Raw genomic sequence first — 18,269 nt, 5'->3', positions numbered from 1 at the left:
AGAAGTGACAAAGTATTGTTGCAACATAAGTAAATTTTCAAAAGCTTTTATCGAAATAGTTTTATTTTAAAAAGAAAGCTATACAGTGTAGCCCAGTGGTGAAGGACATAGAGAACTTGATTTGGGTTACTATATCCTATTGTCAATGACATGACAGTAGTTCTTACCAGCAAAATGAGGAAAATAATTATAAATATTTTAAAAGATTGTTGTGAAAGTTGATTGACGTTACTATGTGTACATATAATGACATGTATTTATTCTTAACAGAAAGGCTGTTACACAGTAAGCTTTCAATAGATTTGACTATTTTTACTTACGATAATATTTACAAAAATCCATAAACATGCAAGCTAATACTTTTAGAAGTAACAGCTTTGAAAACACAATATAAGAACTGCCATGTAGTTCATAATGCAATTTTATGGGACGTCTTGTAGTAGCTCTTATGCCTCTTCCCAAGATTCTTCCAGTTGGCTCAATGTGAGTCAAAACTTCAGATTAGAGTGGTATCTTTGCCATCACGTAGAGAGAAGAACTGCCTTTGCTGCTACATAAATGTTTAGAATCCCACAATCTATTCATCTGGCAAGTAGGCTGAAAGCAGCTCTCAGCTGCTCATGACATAAGTGGAATGACACATGTTAATGGGTGTCACCAATCTCTTAACTTCCCAGATTATGGTCCTGGTAAGCTGTAGGCTCTGCACAGCAAGCCAAAACCACATGAAGGCAAAATGGACAGTGCATGTGAATATAAACATGAGTTCTTTTGCAGAAAAAAAAAATGCATCTGCTTCATAAAACATAATTGCTTTTTGGTTTTTAGAAACTGCCCATAATATTTTGCATTGGGAAAATTTTCAATAATTATCTAATCAAGAATAGCTCTTCGGCTGAGCCCTTGACCACATGCTCCTACCCACATTTTGTATGTGACTCTTCTGATCGGCTCAAGGGACAATTTTAACTGAGAGTGAAGCTCTTCCTATGACTGGACATGGCATGGAGGTTCTACAGCAGCCACTTTGGCTGGAGGGACCATGATGCTTACTTTCTGGATCCAAGGCTCTGCATTATAAATAATGAATGCAACTCAAACTTATTTAAGTAAAAAAAGATAATTTCCTGGAAATGTTACTGAGCATCTCATAGACTCAAAGGCAGAGGTAAATACCAATATTCAAGAAAGGTCAAGACATAACTAGGCTTAAAGAAATTCTGGAAACAGGTCCATACTCACAGAACCAGACCTTCTTCTTCTTGCTTCTGTGCCTCCCCAAATGGTGGCTTCTTTCTTTTTTATCACTGCAGATTGACTTTCTCCAAAAGATTAAAAGCATGACTGCTATTGATATCCTAGTTTTATATGTTACAGTTTTAACCAGACAGAACAAGACTGGCCCTGTTAGAGTTCCAAAATCCTAGGCTAGGTCTAGCTTGGATCAATTTAACTCAGGCAAAGATGTAGAATACCATTTGGACCCATCTGGGTGAGGCACCCAGTCAACTCTTGCCTATAAGCAGCATCATATTGTACTAATGTGTTTAAAATGGGCTAGTCCTCAGCAGAAGCGCTGTTGACCTGACTAGTCCATAGATGTCTACTATTGCATGGATATACAGTAAAAACAATGCAAAGAGGTAGGTGGTCCTAGCTTTCATTTACCAGCAGAGACTGCCTGTGGTCTTTGAAAACTTCTTGTTAAAATTGTTCATTCCCAGTTTGGAAGTGCAGGATGGTGGTATGAGAGGAGGGGAGCAATCGCACATGAAAGCAGTGAGCAGAGAGAAGAGGAGGAAGATACATCAATGAAGCATCCTCAACACAAAGCAGAGGGCTCTGGACCTCCCAGCTCTTTTCATATTAAATCCATATGCTTCTCCCAGCTGCCTCTTCTTCTCTCCTGCATCACACCTCTTTTTAAAATATTTCCCCCCATCACTTTTTAAATGAAGACCTTCTGTGTAGTTATAAGACTTTAGTCGTCTTCCAGAGAAGCAGTGCAAGACTTGAGGCAAAACTCTACAGTGTGGCAAATTCTGTCTCCTCAGAGAAGTGCTTGCCCATGTCTTCTTGTTCTTTTCTCAGAATAACAGAATCTGAGGATTGAAACAGACCAGCCCTGAGGGCCGTCAAATGCATGGATTTGCTGTGTACCTCCCGTCACTGGTATCCATGACAAGTGGCCATCCAGACTGCTTGATCACATACCAAAGGGGAACTCACCACTTTTTAGGAGAGCCCATTCTATCTTTAGGCAGTTCTGACTATTAGAAGTAATTCATTGTGTTAAGCTCCACCTGGGCCAAAAATATGTGTTTTCTTGTTGCTTCCACCTGTTGGCACTAGTTCTACCACCTGGAAACAAAGAGAAAAGTGTAATATCTTTCTTTCACATACACCTTTCAAAAGATCCATCACGTTCACCATATTACTCCCTAAGATCATTCTTCTCCAAGTGAAGCAACTGTTCTTCCTATAACTGTACTCTGTAGTGTGGGATTCCAAGTTCCTCTGTTGATCTGGGCACTCTGTTTTAAAAGCTTTACTTACTTAAGTGTTTCTCTTTATTTTTTTTTTCCTCCAATAATCAGGCATAGTCTTCCAGATGAGGAACGATCAACACAGAAAGAACAAAACCAATAACTTTTTTTATTGTAGATGTAGAACTTCTGTTCAAGAAAATTACATTTATCATTTGGGAAGACCAACCTATGCTTAGTCACTCTTTTTGCCAAAAATTACACAGTGATTAATTTATAATGAAATTTAAATGAGAAAAAGTATTTAAATGTTATTAGTTTCTAGAAGAAATTCATGTTGACATGAGAATTTCAGGCATCAGTAGTTGAAATTGGAATGGAAAAAGGGTGGGAACAACTCATGAACTGCCATAGCTCTTCAAATCACGTATCTGCTTTACTTCCTATTCATAATGCTAGCAGTATCCATTAAGTCAAAAACGGTGGGCAGACTAAGCCCATATCTGGGAATCCTTTGATCCCTTTCTTACACACACACACACACACACACACACACACACACACACACACACAAAGGATTCTGATGTAAGAAACCCAAATATTTGTTAATTTGCCCTCAAGTTGCTGTGTAAGCCAGTGAACTGAGGCTGTGTAAGCCCATGAATTGAATAAATCAGGCAACTACTTTAGTCCACTCACTGAAAGGTACTGTGTAAGCCAGTGAATTGAGGGGAGAACAAGAGGTTACCATGTTGGTTTGGGTGGCACGGTGGGTTCACCTGAATTAGTTCTCAACTTCTTGTTCCCAGAGGCACAGCTAGAAGTGAACCCAGTTTAAGGAAGTTGAAGTGAAGCTTGGGGTGTCAGTCAGAGAAGCTGCAGCCCCATGTTAGATGGATATCCTAAATTAGGGACATGTTGAGCTCTGTCCTCATCTGTAGTCACTTATGGACTCATCAGGAAAAATGATTACTCAGAAAATAATGCATACTATTCTCTTCTATTTATGTATTTTAAGGTTTGAAATGAAGATATAGCATATACATGAAAATTCTGGGACAAAGGAATTTACAATTTTGAATTCTAAAATGTAATAAGAAATAAATGAGGACTCATTATAAATCTAATCATATGTCACTCTTTTTTTTCTAAAAACATCTGACTATGTGACCATGGGCCCATGAACATTGGAAAAGAAAACTGGCCCATGCCTTGTGATTTTGCATATCAGCAAAGGAGTCTGACATTTCTTCTGTTGGCAACACACAGTCCTATGGCCAGCCCTCTTTGACCATCTTCCACCCCCATTAAGGCAGCTTAAAAATTTTGACTAATTTAGAACAGGGCTAGAAGCCCTAGTACCATACCCACAGAGCTTGTATTAGCAAAGCTAAAACTGAAAATTTCATCAGCTTCTTAGCCTCAGAAAGGTACAGTCTAATGGATTCAGGTATAATCCTAACTTCATTTGGTTACCACAAGGGAGGAGATGCAGGACTGTAGATAGCTTGAAGCTACCTGCCACACAACTGAGAAAATAAACTCAAGAGTCCTTAGAGTAAGGAGGGTCAGCTTCATCATTAAGGTACAACTAATGGTCATGTTTAGCAACTTACCTAAGGGACTCCTGTCTCAGTATCATGTATTCATCTTCTGAATGTCGTAATGCTAATAGACATAGAATTTATTTGTTTATTTGAGAATGAAAGGAAGACTTCATGATTGGTATGCTGTGTTGAATAATCGGGAATGCTTTCGGATTAGTTGCTTTATCTAAACAATGTCAGAAATACTTGTTTCCTAATTTCCTTACTCACAGAAAATCTTTTATTTCTCCAACAGGTTGTTTGGTTTTTACAAGGGAATTCTGCCACCTATCTTGGCTGAAACACCAAAAAGAGCAGTGAAGGTAAGCATTGAATGTGTTCCCACCGAGCAAAAGCATGGTGCAGTAACAGCTTCAGCACAACAAACTCTAAGGCATTAAAATGAATTAAATATAAAGCACTAAAAATCTTAATGCAGAAATTATAACATTGTTTTTATTGTAATTAGACTTGGTCAGTCTCTCAAATATGTAGATCAATTTGTAGATTTTTTTAATCAGGTAAAAGCATTCCATTTTAATAGGGAAATTATACAAAAAACAACATGGTGAAGGAAATGCTAGTAAACCACAAAACAGCTTGGACCTTTCTTCAAAGCAACTTAGAAATTTTCCTTTGGAGAAATAATTATTAAAGAAAGAGAGAAGGAGGGAAGAGGAAAGAGGAGAGAAAGAAAAACCTTTCTCCCTAAATCATTCCCATTTTATGAACAGAGTAAACCGATATACTGTATTTGTTTATATGTGATTCTCACATAGTGTATTTATTTGGCATGCCAACTTCATTTTACCCCTTAGTCTCCTCTGTTAAAATTTTCTATTCTGGTTCTTACAAAAATTATTACTTCCAGTACCCTGATTTCCATTTACTTAACCACATGACTGTAGAGGTTTATATACTACTTGCTAGTTCAGTATCTGAAGAGGAACAGGGAGATCCGGCAGAACATCCAGGGGCAAAAGAACTCAATCTGACTACGGTCTTCTCTCAGACAAAAGTCCTGATCATAGAGACTCTGATACTCATTGTTCCCCTCCCCCACACCACCAACATCACCAAATAAGGCTTTGTCCTTCCATAATAATGATAACCTAAACTTAAAGACTTCCTTTTCAAGCAATATAAGGCTTTTTTTTTTCATATACATTACTCAGTTTGTATTTCCAGTAGTCCTGAAAGGCAAGAGGGAATGGCTCAAATACTTTTGCTAAGTAAGTTCAAGAGGGTGACTGGTTTGAAATTATGATAAAATCACCCACATATACACACAAACATTCAACCTTTATATTATGTCAAAATAGCAATTTAATAGGATTGAATTCAAGTCTAGAATTTGGAAAACAAAGCTTTAGAACATACTTTCTCTATAAATTTATCCTCTTTGTTGGTATAGGTTTTGTGATTTTATAATATCACTTTAATACAAATTTCATTATAAGGATCTGAATCACAGTAGAGAATCTGGAATAAGTTCACCAAAGTACACAAAAGAGCTAAATTGAATTATGAAATGGCTTTACTTGATAAAAGATTGCCCAAGTAAACAAACAGAGCAAAGTTCCTGTTCAAAAGAAAAGTCGCTTTATCTGCATGGAATAATATATTCATCTGTTCAGTGATTTATATGTGTAAACAAAGTAAATTACAATTAGAGCTTTTCCTGGAATATTTTTTCTTAATATTATATGTTGGAGACAATTTAAACTTTAAGGGGATTAAGACATCAACACTGAACAATTTTTTACAGAAAAAAAAAAAAGTTTAGCTTTATAAAATGGAGTTAGTCTCTGTTTTACAAAAGCAATGCTCTCTGCCAGAACAATGGTTAACAGATGAACTTTTGGGCAACTGGATATGGTGTATGTGTCCCAGACATCTTGTTTCAAGTAGATTTTACCTTAAAATTATTGAGACATATGGTAAGTATGTTGGCTTTTTAAGTATAACTTGGAGTTAAGTGTATCTTTGCCAGATGGATAGTCTAGTTTTTCAACACAATTTATGAAAACATTCATTTTATAGATATTTATCTTAGGATTGTGAGGAAAGCAATCACCTGATTGTAACGATTTCATACATCATAAACTGCTTCATTGTATGTCATCAAAGTTTACTTCAGAAAAAAAAATTCAGAGACTGTGGGGTATATTTGTGCGTGTGTGTGTGTGTGTGTGTGTGTGTGTGTGTGTATTCTTTGATACTGACCCTTTAGTTAAAATCATTACCATAATCAGAAACAGACAATTTTAAGTTTTTATGTACTTTATTCTTTGAAATAAGCTTATCATTAAAATAATAAGACTAACTGATGCTAAGTGAATGAAACTTCTCCTTTCACAAATTAGACAGAATTAGTATTACAGTTAGCAAAAGGAAGTGAAGACTTGAGAGAGATCAACTGATCCCTCAGAGATGAGTGACACCATGGTTCAGGATTCAGGGTCCAGTCTTGAGCTTCACACATGCAGAAATACCACTTTTCCCATGTTCAGTTTCTCAAGAACTGCCTTATGCTAATTAAATTCACAAGAGATTATCACTGCAGCATACTGATACCAATCATACTATTTATACATAGTAGATTTCAGTTGATATTGGATGAATAAAGGAAACATATATAAAAAGAAACAGAAAGAAACAAAGAAATATATATAGAGAGAAAATTCCCACATCTACTCTTCAGAGTCTCTGGAGGGCCAAGACTTCCACTCCTGGTGGAGATAGAGTATCAGGGACCAGTATGAAATAAGTTTTCAAGACACTGGACACATCAGATGATGAAGGCTGGAAATACCTGAGAAATGGAAAACAAATGAGATGAACCCTGTGATGCCACAGCTTATTGCCTTGGTTTACTTTCCAGGCCCTGGGGCAGGGAGGGGAAACCAAGGCAGAGCCCAGGGGACTCCCTGGGTTAAGAAGGAGCTGAAAGGCAGGGAAGAGCAAGGCAGCCAGAGTCCTTAGGACAGAGTACCTGCACAAAGGAACAGGGAAGAGCAGGCTGCACAAAGAGAACTCCTGAGGTCTGCAGAGGGACCCCCCCAAGTGTTCAGCTGAGTATTGATCAGAGCATGCCTACGAGAAAATTACCAATGCCTGGGAAAGAACCGCCCAAAAGGCTTCAAGGGAACAGCACTCAGCAGTCACATGGGGCTGGGAATGGTACCTGTTCCCACCAGCCAGACTGGAAAGCTTCAGCAGTCCCAGGGCATTGAGAGAAGTGCTCATATACTTAAGGCATCTATGACTCCTTTGGTAACCTAAGTGAAGACAGAGAATAAAAACTAAGATTTTTCAACAGTCTCACTTGTGCCGGTCCTGTCAGGGAATCTTACTTAAATTATCTTATTTAACGATAACTCTAAAAGGTAAGTTTTGTGTTCTTGAGAGTTAGAAAGGTTAAGCAACTTTCCTGTGCTTTCACAGCTAATTAGCATGACCTGGAATCAGCTCTAGGACTGCTCACTTCAAATTGCCAGCAAAGTGATTGTCAAAGTGATGATGATGACCATCAAAAAAATGAAGAAAAATAAATTATTTTAAAAACCTAATATTATAACACTTTTCCTTCCATGGTTAATGGTTTCTAATGCATATTTCATCAAAAAAGTGGTGGTCCCTGGTGAGTACTGTTTTAATACCAGGATAGTTTCAGGGCTTTTACGAGCCACTAGAATGTTAGCTCAAGTAGGCAGAGGTTTCTCTTTTTTACTGTTACATGTCTAGTACCTAGAATAGGAGGTCTCTAACAATATTATTAAATGAGTGAATTAAATGAATTCTGGTTCTAGAAACTCTACATTCATAGTACATTTAAAAGACCGTGGCACAAAAGTAGTTCCTGGGTGTTGAAAAGAATCAAAATGTATCTGGTAGTAAAATGATTCTTGGGCTGCCCAAACACTCATTAAAGCTGTCTCTAAGGAGCTACTTCTTCCTAACAGCAGAGTATTTTTTGCTCTGAAATCAGATTTTGCGTTCTTTCCCCATTTTACTGGGCTATAATGTAATAGAGTAGAAAATGTTGGGGACCATATAATACCCATACCATTTTTGGAGTCTTGAGAATCAGTCTCTAGCAGGACCTAAAAACATGCCTTATCAGTGGTGTTGACAGCTCCTGAATACCCAGGAGCAAAACATGTCCAAGCAGAGTTGTTGCTCAAAAAGTAGAACACAGAAAGAAAGAAGGGGGAAAATGTATTATATGAAGCAATTGATTAGATTTGCCTCCATTGAAATTTGTTTGCAGAGAAAATTATACTAAACATCATCTACTGAAGAAGCTAACAGTACATTCATCTGATAAATCGTCACCATCATCTTTATCACCATCAGTTTTGAAGGAAGGAATTAGCAGCTCTCTTTCTTCATTCAGGTTGAAGACAGCCTTTTACGGCAGGGGATGGTCTAGATAACCTCATTGGGTCCTTCCCTAGTTTATCATGGCATCTTCATAATTATTTAGTGTTTTCAATTCATGGAGCAGAGGGGAGACACCACAATAGAAATGCAAGTTAAGGCTGAAAAGTGGATGTCTTTTTATAAGTGTGTTAGCAAATTGGGCTTTCACTGGGAAAGCAGTTCATAGAGAAAACATAGGAGACCAAAGACGTCAGATTTCTAGGCCTATAATGTTGAATCAGTGCCATAAGAGAGAAGTCTATTGATGTCTGGGGAAACTGAAAATGGTCATGGTAAATGGAAGTTGTATGGTTCATTTACTGCTCTAAAGGATTTCATCAGCTCTTCTGTAGGTTATTATAACTGCATTTGAAACTGTGAATGTGAAAGAAAGGTCCAATAGCAACTACCCGAGACAGGATTAAAAACTGCATTAGATAGTTTATCATTTTTTGAAATGCTGGTTAACGTAATGATTTACTAAAGAAATTTGAGTCAATTAAAGAGTTTGTTGCAGGAAATTGTTATAAAACTGTGGGTTTGGTTTTGTTTCACAGTTTTTCACCTTTGAGCAGTACAAGAAATTGCTAGGATATGTGTCACTGTCACCAGCATTGGTAAGTGAGAGTATTTATTATACTTAAATGTGTGTGTTATTTCATAAAGCAAAATCTAGTAACAAAAACTCTTTTGATTCCCCAAGCCCAGCTACTAAAATATGAATTTGAGTTATTAAATGTTCAGCTACTTGTTGAAAGCCATCTTCCTAATAACTCACAATTTGGCTATTTTATAGCTCCCAGTGATGAATTTATGAAAATAATGATATGTCTGGAAAGGCCCCATATGAGATACGGTCAAGAATATGAAATAAAGAGTATGTTTATCAAAGACTCTTTTTAAACCAAGACATGTATATGTTTACATACATACTGCATATACCTATTTATGAAAAAGTCAATACGCCAAACAGGTCACTTTTCCAGCTTTTGCACCAGCTGTAGTAAATATAAGACTTCAGAGCCCTTGGGATAAAATCACTCTGTGGTTAGATGCAGACTGAAGGGCCTTTTATAAGAATAACTGTAAACAACTCAGCTAGAGAGAATTGTGATATTATAATGACATATCTCATTTATTACACAAAATTTACTTAGTGATTTTAACATTTACCTACACCATTCCTCTCCTTCTTGGTGACTTTGCTGCTTTTCACAGAAGTTAATTGTATTGACCAAATGGCTTCTACAAATGTGTGTGCAACAGGAGCCCCCGAGAGAGGAAATGCACTGATGTCTCCCTCCAAGTCTGCAAAACAAAGCAAAACAAAATCTGCATTGGCCCACCAATTGGCAGTGTACTCCAGCCTCTAGGAAAATGCCCTAATTTACTTAATAAAATGCACAATATTTGATAATATGCCAAATAGACTGTCCAAGAAGTATCTGTTATTTTTTAAAAACCATACATGCCCCTTTTCCAGAAAAGATCCTGTTAGGAAACCTAATAGCATCACTTTTGATTATGACAAAGCAATGTCTCGTCCAGCTTTTGCCTATACAAGGTGGCTGGGAGGCATGGCCTCCCAGAGAGAAGCAGTTATATCATGAATCTCAAAACTAGCTAAGATTTTTTTCTTTTAATTCTTCAGCAACAAATTTGGAAACAACTTTGCGAAAAGAGGATTAAAACTTTCCTAGTGAGAAAGAATAAAATGTGGTCTCTAGAGGGCCAGCTGGCTGTTCTTGTGTCAAACATTGGTACCTTGTGAGAGACTGTAGGTCTTTGAACTCTTGAGAATTGAAATAGAAAAGCATTTGGTCACTGAAGCTACCATAACCAAATGCATGCAAACTGTGTACAGTTCTCTTTTCTTGAACTCATTTATTTCAGTGACTTTTTTTGATATGGCTAGACATTCAAACAGCTGCTAAATGTCCCCTGGTGCTCTCACATGAAAAGCCTAGGAGACTGGGAACCCAACAGTAAATGTAGGTTTCTGGAACAATCTACGTAACATGATCTCCTGATATCTGATCAATTCTTTTGACAAGGGACTGCTGAACACTAGTTCTGACAGCAAATGTAGCTAAGTTTTATAGAAGAACAAAAAAGGGAATTACTTGGAAGATTGCAAATAGTAAGTAATAAAAACCTGGACATCTGGATTTTAGCTTTCCCAGTCAGAAGAATTTGAGACTAGTATTTTTTTTCCACTTTTGGCTTCCAAGATAGAAGTCTGAGATAAATGAATAAAATATTTGGTAAGTTATCCTATACAAATACGTTTAAAATTGTAATGAAGGGAGATGAAATGAAAACATCATCAGTGAGTCTTTCTTTCCTGGAATCTGTATGCAATTTCATTCTTCCTACTATTATTATTATTATTATTATTATTATTATTATTATTATTTTAGATGAAGTCTTGATCTGTTGCCCAGGCTGGAGTGCAGTGGCATTTTCTTGGTTCACTGCAACCTCCACCTCCCAGGTTCAAGCAATTCTCCTGCCTCAGCCTCCCTAGTAGCTGGGATTACGGGCACCCACCACCACCAAGCCCGGCTAAATTTTGTATTTTTAGTAGAGACAAGGTTTCAGCATGTTGGCCAGCTGATCTTGTACCCCTGACCTCAGGTGATCCACCCACCTTGGCCTCCCAAAATGCTGAGATTACAGACATGAGCCACCACGTCCAGCCATTCTTCCTTTTTCTGTGTGCAACAAGAACAATGATGTTTACGTGGCACTCTATGAAATGGCTTCACATATTATTTTGAGCCTTAAAATAACTTTATGAGTGGGAAAATTAGATATAATTATCTCCATTTTACAGATAAGAAAACTGTGGCTCATCAGAGATTCAGCAATTTATACAACAGAGCCACAGCTAGCACCAATGACACCTTTGTGTGAATAATAAAAGGTGCCCTTTTTCCTGACTGCTGCCTCTCCAGGGCTTCTCTTAGCAAATGAGGGGCAAGCTGGATTCCAGCCTCCACACATCCTTGGTTGGGCACCTTTGCCTATGCACAAGCTACTGTGTGTTACAGCTCTAGTCACACAGCCAATGAGTGCTAGAATTGGACCTAAACCCAGACCTCCTGTGTCTGGATCCTGCCTCTGTGCTTCTCTTTCTGAGATTATACATTCCTTTCTCCTTCTTCCTCTCTTTTAGTCTCCTATTTATAAGATGTTAGCACCCATTAATAAGAGTTTTCTGTTATTTGCTCTTCATTGGTTTTATTCTTCCCCTGGTTGTCTAGAATACTACCTCTTGTCCTGGAATGGAAGGTTCAGCACTAAGTAATTACCTTTTTTCCAGCATCTGTTTTGGATTTTGGGGCTTTATTTCATTTTGTTTTTCTGTCTTGCGTGTGCATCTTTTAATTGTTGTGTTTATTTTTGATGCAGATTTTCTGGAAAACACATAAGCATTCTACCTAGTGGAAAATTCTAGAAAAATCGTTATTTCCTATTGCAGAAATTCTTAACAGATAGCGAATAAGAACTTGATATACAGTCACCCTTTAATAAGTTTTTTAGATTTTATTTGAGCCCTTCAGAATAACCTAGTCATTTATTTGTCTTTTCTTTTTTTTAAATTTGAGACAGGGTCTCACTCTGTCACTCAGGCTGGAGTGCAGTGGTTCCAATATAGCTCACTGCAGCCTTGAACTCTTGGGCTCAAGTGATAATACCCCCTCAGCTCCCGAGCAACTGGGACTGTACCATTTCTGTTCTAGCCATTTCTGATCTACGCTTTTAGGTTAAGAAGACTGTGTCAATTACCTGTGTTTTTTAAAATAAGGAAAAGACCAATAAAAAATAAATTATGTTTGTTAATAGTCCAGAATAGTGACTCTTAAAAACATGACCATAGAGTTAAGTGTTGCCAGCTATGTTGTTACCTGAATTTAACTTTTTAGAAACATTTTATTTGTGGTTCTGCTCCTTGAATTTCTTGTATGCCCAATAAAGAAATTTAAGTACATGTTTAAAAATGAAGCTCTCCTTTTACAATTCAAATTCTCTTAATTGTTATATTTGCAGATGTTTTAGTATCCACCTTTAAATCAGTAAAACAAACTTGCTTTTTGTTAAAGGAAAAAGTCGTTGTTGATGGGGCTTTGACATTTTATTTTGAAATTGTTAGGATGTGGTTTGTGGCTTCTGTAATTTCTTCTTCATGAATTGTCAGCATCTAATCAAGAACTAAAGCTGTTTAGTAATGGTATATGGTGCATTTATGTAGGTTTCTCCATTCTCTTTATAACGTTCAGCTGCACAGTGTAATGAATAGGATGTTTAAATCTGTACACATGATAACTTGTTTTAAAGTACTGATTGATTTAATTTTTCTAGACATTCGCCATTGCTGGATTGGGATCTGGACTAACAGAAGCCATCATAGTTAACCCTTTTGAGGTAGTGAAAGTTGGCTTGCAAGCAAATCGGAACACATTTGCAGAGGTAACCATTTAATGTTTTTCTATTGTTGATGGCATGTAAAAACTATTTTTTTTTTAATTTTACTTTAGGTGCATACTATATCTGGCATTTCTCCCCATGTTATCCCTCTCCACCCTCCCTTCCCTCTCCATCCCCCGCTGCCTCTCCCCTATCCCCACCAACTGCCCCCAGTGTGTGATGCTCCTCTCCGAGTCCATGTGTTCTCGTTGTTCAACACCCACCTATGAGTGAGAATATACAGTGTTTGGCTTTCTGTTTTTCTAAAACTTTTTTTTTTTTTTGAGATGGAGTTTCACACCTGTTGCCCAGACTAGAGTGCAATGGTGCCATCTCAGCTCACCACAACCTCCACCTCCGGAGTTCAAGTGATTCTCCGGCCTCAGCCTCCCGAATAGCTGGGATTACAGGCATGCACCACCACACCTGGCTAATTTTGTATTTTTAGCAGAGACAGGGTTTCTGCATGGGTTGGTCAGGCTGGTCTCAAACTCCTGACCTCAGGTGATCTGACTGCCTCAGCTTCCCAAAGTGCTGGGATTACAGGTGTAAGTCACCGTACCCAACCATAAAAAATTATTTTTAAGTATGGATGTGAAACAATGGACCCTACTTTTATCCACTTATGAAAGCCATAGTAAATCTTTGTTAAGGAAATCAGGTAAGAAAAAGTCAAATATCTCCTGCAAGTAAAGTGTTAACAAAAACGCACTAGATCTAATGGACAAACACTTGTTCATTTATTTTTTATTTTAGAGCTCTATCGTAATCTGAAGTGACTTATTTAGAAATATTTTCCCAGCTGCTGGCAAAACTTCTTTCCATTGCACTAGAATGGACTGTAGCTAAACCACTGAGGTGATAACATTATTTTGCTTTGCTTTTTATAAAATGACCTCACTCCTTTTCCTACTATACCCACCACCCACCCTGAAAGATTCAGATAATCTGTCAAACTTGTCTTTTGGTTAAATCCAAATGAGCAAGTTACTAAACCTGTTAAGATGTCACCACGTGGACAATGATGGGTCTTGACATTTCATCACTGGCATATGACGTCTGTGCAGACAGCATTCCTTGGTGTGTGCTGCCTTCACTTCCTTCCAGTTACCTAATAATTCCCTTTCAACTGCCAAGTCCAGCTGCTCTTGTTTTATTCTTTTGGGTGCCAGGCACAAAGTAGGGGGAAAACAAGGGACTTGGCATTCCAGATTCCTTCTTAGCATTTTAATTTAATTCCACAACTGGGTAGCATGTGGTAGAAATTGGTTTGGAGTATCTGCTGACCTGGATCTTTCTGTAGGAAAGATCCTACTGCTTAAGCAGCTGCTAATGGGTGGAGACCCCCTCACTCCCACCCCACTTCCTGCCTGCTGATGCTGCCTGAGAGCTTCCTGGCAGCTTCTCGGGCAGGGGAATGGGGAAGGAAGGGGGTGTCCTGCTCACCTTTAGCTGCCAAGACCTGGGGGGATAGGGTTGGGCTCTTATAGCAGATGGTATCTACTCAGATGAAGTCAATCCTAATTCAGGGGCAATTTTTTTTTTACTTTTAAAAAGATTATCTTAAATACAATGATATATAGCACTTTATAAACAGTTGAAAATCTCTGTATTCTAGTTTCTTTTCTCTTTATTCTTTCTTCAATAAAGGAAAAAGATTGTGAGGGATAGGAGGAGGGGAAAGGAAACATTTTTTAAATGTCTTACCAATATGGAGCATTTAAAATAGTTCCCATGGTATCTGCTTAAGGCAAACTTGGTTTGTTAGACTGGGAGAATTACCAGCTAGAAGAAAATTGCAGAGACCCCTGTCCAGTGTTCCATCTTATTGCTTGGGAAGCTTGACTTGAAGCAGCAGTGAGTAGGCAAATAAACAGGACTTCAATTGCAGTTCTCTAACTAGGCAGCATGTAACCACAAGGACTCACATGGGACAGAGCATCAAAGGACACTCACAAGAATGAAAATCATGAGTTATCATGGCACCTTGGCTCATGCTAATGTTCTTTTTCTCTCCTCTGCCTTCAAGGAGGTTCTGCACTGAGTTCAAGTAAGAGCTGCTAATGTTTTCAATCTGCTAATGACTTGCTAGAACACAATAAACACCCTTCCTGCCCAACAAAAGAATGTGCTGCATGTGTACATGCCACCAGTTCATCACTTACACAAATGCAATCTGTGTAAATCATGTATATTTAGCCATTTTTTAAAGCGGGGACCAAGGGGTAGCAGGAGCTTGTTTGGGGTCATTTCTTTTGCATTATCACTGAACTGGACATTATCAGGTATTTACTTAGAATAAAATCTATTAGATGCATTATAAGATATTTTTAAAGTTACTTTAGTTAGAATTTAGCAAAGTAGTGATTACATAGGTCACCTGCATCAGCATGTATTTACAGCAACTAGCAGAATTCAGTAGCTGAAATGAGGTAGTATTTTGATGCAGCACATTATGGGCAATGTTGATCAGATTGAAGCAGTAGGTGCTTTTACTCAATAGACAGTAATGGGATTGTGCCTGTTGTAGAATATGTCTGAGAAAAAGAGATGACATGGTAAGAATAGAATATTTGGATCTAGTTATTTAGAAAATAACTGCTGATCATTTATGCTAATATCTCATAGGTCTTTTGTCTAGGACTCAATAATCCCAAAGCCTTTGGGATTGACTAGCTCCTTCTTTTATCCAACAAGGGAATAGATACCCCTAGGTAAACTGTGCCTGTGTATGGCCAGGAATAATTCTTGCTTTCTTCACTCTAAGGCTTCGTGTGTTGTTAAGTATAAAAGGGAGATGGGGAGAAAGAGGAAGAAGAGGAGGAGGAGAAATTGAAGAAGAAAAGAATTAATTTAATGTCTATTGCCTTTAAAGATTTGACTTAAAAAAATTAATCCAAGCATAAAAGTAATGTATATTTATGTTAAAACACCAAAATATATATGTATTTCTTAAATATGTATATGTAAGTGCACTAAAAATGTAGACTCTAGAGCAGCAGTGCTGTCTAATAGAAATATGTGAGCCACATTTTTAGTAGCTGTGTTTAAAAAAAAAACAGGTGAAATTAATTTAATAATGTATTTTATTTAACCAGTATATTCATTTTTCTGAAGACTATTTTTAGAGCAATTTTAGGTACACAGCAAAACTGAGCAAAAGGTAGAGGCTTCCTATGAACCCCATTCCCCTACACACGCATACACATGCATCATCTTCCCATGATTAACATCCCCCATGAGAGCAGTCCATTTGTTTCAATTGATGAACCTACATTAACATATCATTATCACCCAAGTCCATAGTTTACATTAGGGCTCACTCTTGGTGCTGTACCTTCTATGAGTTTGAACAAATGTATAATGACATATATTTACCATTATAATATCATACAGAGTAATTTCGCTGCCCTAAAAATCCTCCATGTTCTGCCTATTCATCCCTCCCCACCCAGCTTAATCCCTGGCAACCACTGATCTTTTTACTGACTCCATAATTTTTCATTTCAACGTGTAATTGACATAAAAATTATATGAGATATTTGCATTCTTCTTTTACACTGAATTTTAAAATCTGTATATTTTATGCTAACAGCACATCTCAACTAAAACATTTTAGGTCCTCATGGCCACATGTGTAGTGACTTCTATATAGGATAGTTCAGGTCTATAGGAATTCATACTAAAATCCACATCTCTGGAGAGGAGATTAGAATAGAGGAGAAGGAGAAGGTGAGAGTTTAAGAGAAAGGCTTTGTGATGTTGAATGTTTTAACATGAGAATGTATTCATGTTTTGTCTGTGAACATTTACTTTCAAAAGTAATGCATGCTCATTGTAGAAAATTTAGAAAATGCCGAACAGTTTAAAGAAAAGTATGTTATCCAGAGGAAATCCTTCTAATGGCTCTGCCAAGATCAAGCCCTGCTTTCAGGGAAGACCTTCTCAGCTGATCAGGTGGGAATGACTTGCTGGCCTATCTTGGGGCTCAACCTTGCATAATTCAGGTGCCATTATTTCATTTATAAGAACAGAACCCCCATTTTTCCTACTCTGTAATTTCTAACAGAGCTTGAACTTTGTTTGCCAATTACTGAAGAGCATATACAATCAAAGCGGTGTAGAAAGGAAGAACAATCTTGTGGGGAGAGATACCGAGGTTCTCATTACACTTTTTACCATTGTCCAGCAGTGTGGTCTTGAACAGCATACCTGCAGTTCCCTCACTGGTGAAATGATAGTGATCAGTTCATCTCCTGACAGCAAGGCACCTGTGTAGTGGTTGGAAGCACAAGCCGTGGAGGGAGATCTCAGTTGTTGACTATGTGACAACCTCACATTTCCTATCCTGACCTTAGCCCAGTTTCCTTGTTTGTTAGGAAAAAATAATAGTAATAGCCGTGTCAAACAGTCAAATGAGGGTTAAATGAGACTATATAAAGCTGAGCTGTCAATATGATCTAGCATGCAGTGATGGTTTAGGAAACGTTAGTCATTATTATTACAACATGCTTTTTATGAGAATTTAAATGTGTTAATATATGCAAAGGTCTTAACACAGAGCTTGGCAAATGGTAGGCATTCAACCAATGATAACTATTTTTAGATGCAAGTTGACCTTACAAATCTGTAAGTTTAAATAGAGACAGATTTATTTTGAGATAATGCCCCAATTAATATTAAGCAGTCACAGCTGACTCCAGTTGTGGGCACTAACACAGCTCACTGAGCAATGGTCTTCTCCTGAAGTGTGCCTTAGGTCATTCTCAGATGCCAGTGCCATCCATTCAGCCTGAATTCCTTATCAAGGCTTATGGACTGGCAGCTTGCTTGCAGTGCCTGTTGATGAGGCCTTTAAACTGAGATAAGGGTCCATCATCATATAGCAGTAGCTGGATATCCATTTACTGTAAATAACTAGCACTTAGCAGCAGAAGTTAGAAATGAAACTAAAAACATTTGAGGCCACTTTGGGAAGAATTCTACCACAATCAAGAGAGTCTTCCCCTGGAACAGCTGTATAAAGGTAACATGAATTGTTGGTTAAGGCTTCTTATTCACTTCACATGGAAGGTTATGAACTAAGCTCATTTTCAGCCTTTTCAGTCAGCTCCTAATTGTGGTGGAATACCAAATGGATGGGCTACATGCAGAATGGCCAACTGACTTGACCACACCTTTAAGAAAAACAGAGCATGTACCCTGTAGATTCTCATTTTTGCAGATACGTAGCTCTTGTCCTGCCAATTGGGAGAATTTCTCAGGCAGAATGTCTGCTGTTCAACCTGTCTACTCTCATCTT

The 18,269-nt window shown here is 37.7% G+C and overlaps 1 protein-coding gene across 6 annotated transcripts in view; it reads left to right on the top strand.

The window, feature by feature from the left end:
* The window catches only part of SLC25A21 (solute carrier family 25 member 21), a 512,298-nt gene that overhangs the window by 453,651 nt on the left and 40,378 nt on the right, over positions 1-18,269 (top strand). For all 6 annotated transcript variants that reach the window (XM_074393420.1, XM_003924193.4, XM_010334934.3 and 3 more), the window contains 3 exons: positions 4,329-4,395; positions 9,055-9,114; positions 12,863-12,970. In XM_074393420.1, the coding sequence (XP_074249521.1) occupies positions 4,329-4,395; positions 9,055-9,114; positions 12,863-12,970 (235 nt within the window). The remainder of the gene's footprint in view (positions 1-4,328; positions 4,396-9,054; positions 9,115-12,862; positions 12,971-18,269) is intronic.

The sequence above is a fragment of the Saimiri boliviensis genome, chromosome 2, assembly GCF_048565385.1.
Source record: "Saimiri boliviensis isolate mSaiBol1 chromosome 2, mSaiBol1.pri, whole genome shotgun sequence".
Taxonomy (NCBI): Eukaryota; Metazoa; Chordata; class Mammalia; order Primates; family Cebidae; genus Saimiri; species Saimiri boliviensis.
Note: the sequence above shows the minus strand (reverse complement) of the source record. Positions and strands in the feature narration are given on the sequence as shown.